The sequence below is a fragment of the Trichechus manatus genome, unplaced genomic scaffold, assembly GCF_000243295.1.
Source record: "Trichechus manatus latirostris isolate Lorelei unplaced genomic scaffold, TriManLat1.0 scaffold00165, whole genome shotgun sequence".
NCBI classification, from domain to species: domain Eukaryota; kingdom Metazoa; phylum Chordata; class Mammalia; order Sirenia; family Trichechidae; genus Trichechus; species Trichechus manatus.
Window position 1 is genome coordinate 5,554,004 of NW_004444101.1, and position 4,035 is coordinate 5,558,038.

Below are 4,035 nucleotides of genomic sequence, written 5' to 3' on the forward strand. Positions count from 1 at the left end.
TGGCGGGTGGGGGTCTGCCAGGTGGAGCACTGTGTGGCCAGTGGGCATCATGTTAGGAAAGCTGTTCTTAACGTCGTGTTTTGGGCAAAGACCAGGGCACTCCGCTGTCCTCCCTGAGGTTTGCACTTGGGCAAATCTCCCTGCCTGTATAGAAGAAAGCCAGGAGGAACTAAGTCAAAACTTAACAGCGGCTATTCTTGGCACCTCCTGGCAGTGGTGGCCGATTCCCAGCCGATGCGCCTCATGCACAGACACCACCCGTCTGTCCCTGGAGGCTCGTATGTTGCTGTGATGCCAGACAGGTTTCAGCAGAGCTTCCAGATGAAGATAACCTAGGAAGAAAGGCCTGGCGATCGAGTTCTGAAAAGCAGCCAGTGAAAACTCTATGGAGCTCAGCAGTCCAGTCCACAACCCGTCGTGGGGATGATGCAGGACTGGGCGGTGTTTTGTTCCGTTGTGCGTGGAGTTGTCATGAGTCAGGGGCCCACTTGAATGGCAGCTGACAATAACAGCATTTTTGGGAAGCTGGGAGATTTTTGTTTTCATTTTTACTTTTCTTTGTTTTCCAAATCTCTTTTTATAAGCATGTTTTACTTCTATAATGGGAAAAAGAGCCAGTGATTTAACAAAACCTCCTGGTGTCCTGTGGGACCTGTGATACGTTTAAGAGCAGAATGTCTGTGTCAAGCATGGAAAAATGGCGGCGTCTGAAACGTGTCTGGTCTCTGTGGGAGGGTGTCATGTTTTTCTGGAAGAACTCTTCATGGAGTGCTGCAAGAGCGGACAGTGCCAGTCAGTAAGCTTTCACTGGCTGATTTCAGTGCATGTAAAAAAACAAATTCACAGTAGCCTTGAAAAAAAAAATTTATTAAGTTCAATAGGTTCAATATATATTTATGTAAAATACGCTAATATTTTAAAATATTAAAAAAATTCTAAATAACTTAGTAATGCATATTTGAATTTTAAACTTTCAAAACAGTTTAAATATAAAAAAATTAAAAGTAACGTTTTAAATTAAGAAAATAGACATTGTGGTAAAAACTATGACTTTTTGCTTGAAGCCACAGACCCTCTAATCCCACCTGCCAAGTGCCTCCCCACGGCCGCCACGTGGTCATTGTGGGCTCAGCCCCTTGGCAGGAAGCCCCAGCCCAGGAACCCACCATGACGGGGAAGGGAAGGGGGGCTTCATGTTGTCACCTTTAGGTTTGGGTGTGGGTTTCCGGGGGGGGAGTCCCTTTTACAGTGAGGACTCTTCTCCCAACCCTTGCGTGAGTAAGAGGTCTGTAGGCAGATGTCCGGCTGGCACAGCAGCCCCATGTGGTCATCATGACCCAGAGCCCTTCCAGCTAATGCCCCACTCTCCAGGTGGGTTTCACCCCCATGGCCTCTACTGTGCATGACTGTGGTGTTTATGGAACTCTGGAATCGTATTTAAGGTGTATTTTCAATGTGAGGGCTTGGGTAGGGTTGGGTAAGGTCATGATATGATAGTTTCGGATTGGGGAACATAGCAAGGTAAGTTGATGGGTCATCCAGGAAGTTCCTGGGGTATCTTTGACCTTCCTGGTAAGACTTACATTTTCCACTGTCTGACATGCAGCCTCACTGAGGGCTTCCTGCCCCCAGGCTGCCTGGGACTTCCACTGGTGCTAAGGGAACAGTCAAGGATGCCGGGACCTGGAGGTGCAGGTGGAGGTGTGGGTGGGGCATGAGGGAGGGGTAGAGTTTAGAGAGCTGCTCCGGGACCTCTGACCTCTGACCCACCCCTAGAACTTGGCTGACTTGCTTTTCTCGTTCATTCCAGAGAGTCCGTTCTATGTCTTGGTGGAGACCTCGGGCTCCAGCAGGGAGCATGATGGTGCGAAGCTGGATGCCTTTCTGGAGCAGGCGCTGAGCTCCGGCTTGGTGACTGACGGGACCGTAGCTACGGACCAGAGGAAGATGAAGGTGCTCTGTGGGCTGCTGGACGTGCTCCTGGCTCCCTCCTTCCCTCTCCATCCACTCCAGCCTTGTCTGGGGACCCCCAGAAGGTACAACAGGTCCAGCACAGGAGGTACAGACAGTGCTGAGTCTGACTGGATCCCCGGCTTTGATAGGATCTGGGCTGGATGGGAAAACCAAGCCCACTGCCATCGAGTCGATTCTGACTCATAGTGGCCATGCAGGACAGAGTAGACTGCCCCACAGGGTTTCCAAGGCTGTAATCTTTATAGAAGTCAACTGCCACATTTTTCTCCTTCAGAGCTGCTGGTGGATTTGAACCGCTTGCCTTTTGGTTGGCAGCCTAGTGCTTTAAGCACTCTGCCACCAGGGCCCTGGGCTGGAAGGGAACCTGGGGCTGTCGTCCAGTCCCCCACCTGATCCCCAATCTGCAGTGCGAAGATTGGCCAGCAGGGGGCGGGAGTGCAGCGGGAAAGGCCCATGCTGGGTGGGGCGGGGTGGGTATTTGAAGTGGGCTGGATTTGGGCCCATTTCAGGATAAGCTGGGGGTGAAGGTGAGGTCAGGTCCCAGGCTTGAGCCCATGGCTACTCTCAAGAGTCTGAACATTCACTCTCTTTTCCTACTTTATTATGAAAACTTTAACAGGTAACTTTCTTTTCTTCCTGTCCACCATGAGGGCTGAGCCCCCCACTTCTACCCTGGTTCAAATCCTCATCTCCCCCTCCTTGCTTAGTCAGTCCCCTCTTCTGGTCATTCCCACTGGCACCCAGTAATGCGTTTTTCCTCCCCGTGTTCCCCCCACCTCTCCCATACCCCCACTTCCTCCCACATCCCCCACCTGTCCCCTCACCCCTACCTCCTCCCACATCCCCTACCTCTCCCCTCGTGCCCACCTCCTCCCATGTCTCCCCCACCTCCCACTTCAGCCCCTACCTCTCACCCCCACCCACCTCTTACCTCACTCTCCACTGAGTCTACGCTTTTCAAGGATCCCAGGCTGGCCCATGTGACCTGGAGCCTCCATCCCTGGCCCCTCCACCCTGCCCCTGCTCCCTTGGTAGCTGCAGGTCCCCCCACACCCCTTGGTCTTCTAGGTTCATGTCTATCAGGCTTCATACTCACTATCAAGTCTCCTCTCCTTGGGTTTAGACACCTTGGCACCCTGAGCCTCCTGCCTGACCCTTCTGTGCCTGGCCGAGCCCTTCCCTCTTTAGTACACAGGTGCTGTCTGTGGGGCCAGCAGAGTCCCATGACGCGGTCCTGTGGCTCCTTGCATTGCAGTCCACCCAACCCCACCTCATACGCTCTTCTATCTGGAACTCCGAGACTTGGATCTCCAGATGACCTCCAGATGCCTTACGTTTTCTCTTCTCTTGCTCGTTTACTCATTTTGTTTTCTTTCTAGAAGGCCTCCTTGCATTTTTTCCCGATCCTTCTGTCAAGTTATTTTGTTTTAGCATCTTGTTGTTAGGTGCCGTCGAGTTGGTTGTGACTCCTAGTGACCCTACGTACAACAGAACAAAACGCTGCCCGGTCCCGCGCCATCCTCAAATTGTTGTCATACTTGAGCCCATTGTTGCAGCCACTGTGTCAATCCATCTCATTGAGGGTCCTCTTTTTTGCTGGCCCTCTACTTTACCAAGCATGGTGTCCTTCTCTAGGGACTGGTCCCTCCTGATAACATGTCCAAAGTACGTGAGACGTAGTTTTGCCATCCTTGCTTCTAAGGAGCATTCTGGCTGTCCTTCTTCCAAGACAGATTGGTTTGTTCTTCTGGCAGTCCGTGGTATATTCCGTATTCTTCCACAACATCATAATGCAAAGGCATCAGTTCTTCAGTTTTCCCTGTTCCTTGTCCAGCTTTCACATGCCTATGAAGCGATTGAAAATACCATGGCTTGGGTCAGGCGTACCTTAGTCCTCAAAGTGACATCTTTGCTTTTCAACATTTTAAAAAAGTCTTTTGCAGCAGATTTCCCCAATGCAATGCGTCTTTTGATTTCCTGACCTCTGCTCCCATAGGCTTTGATTGGGGATCCAAGTAAAATGAAATCCTTTACAACTTCAATCTTTTCTCCGTTTATCAT

The 4,035-nt window shown here is 51.0% G+C and overlaps 1 protein-coding gene across 1 annotated transcript in view; it reads left to right on the forward strand.

The window, feature by feature from the left end:
• Positions 1–4,035, forward strand: part of D2HGDH (D-2-hydroxyglutarate dehydrogenase) — a 43,551-nt gene that overhangs the window by 26,034 nt on the left and 13,482 nt on the right. The window contains exon 7 of the mRNA XM_004386520.2: positions 1,811–1,953. Coding sequence (XP_004386577.1) covers positions 1,811–1,953 — 143 coding nt within the window. The remainder of the gene's footprint in view (positions 1–1,810; positions 1,954–4,035) is intronic.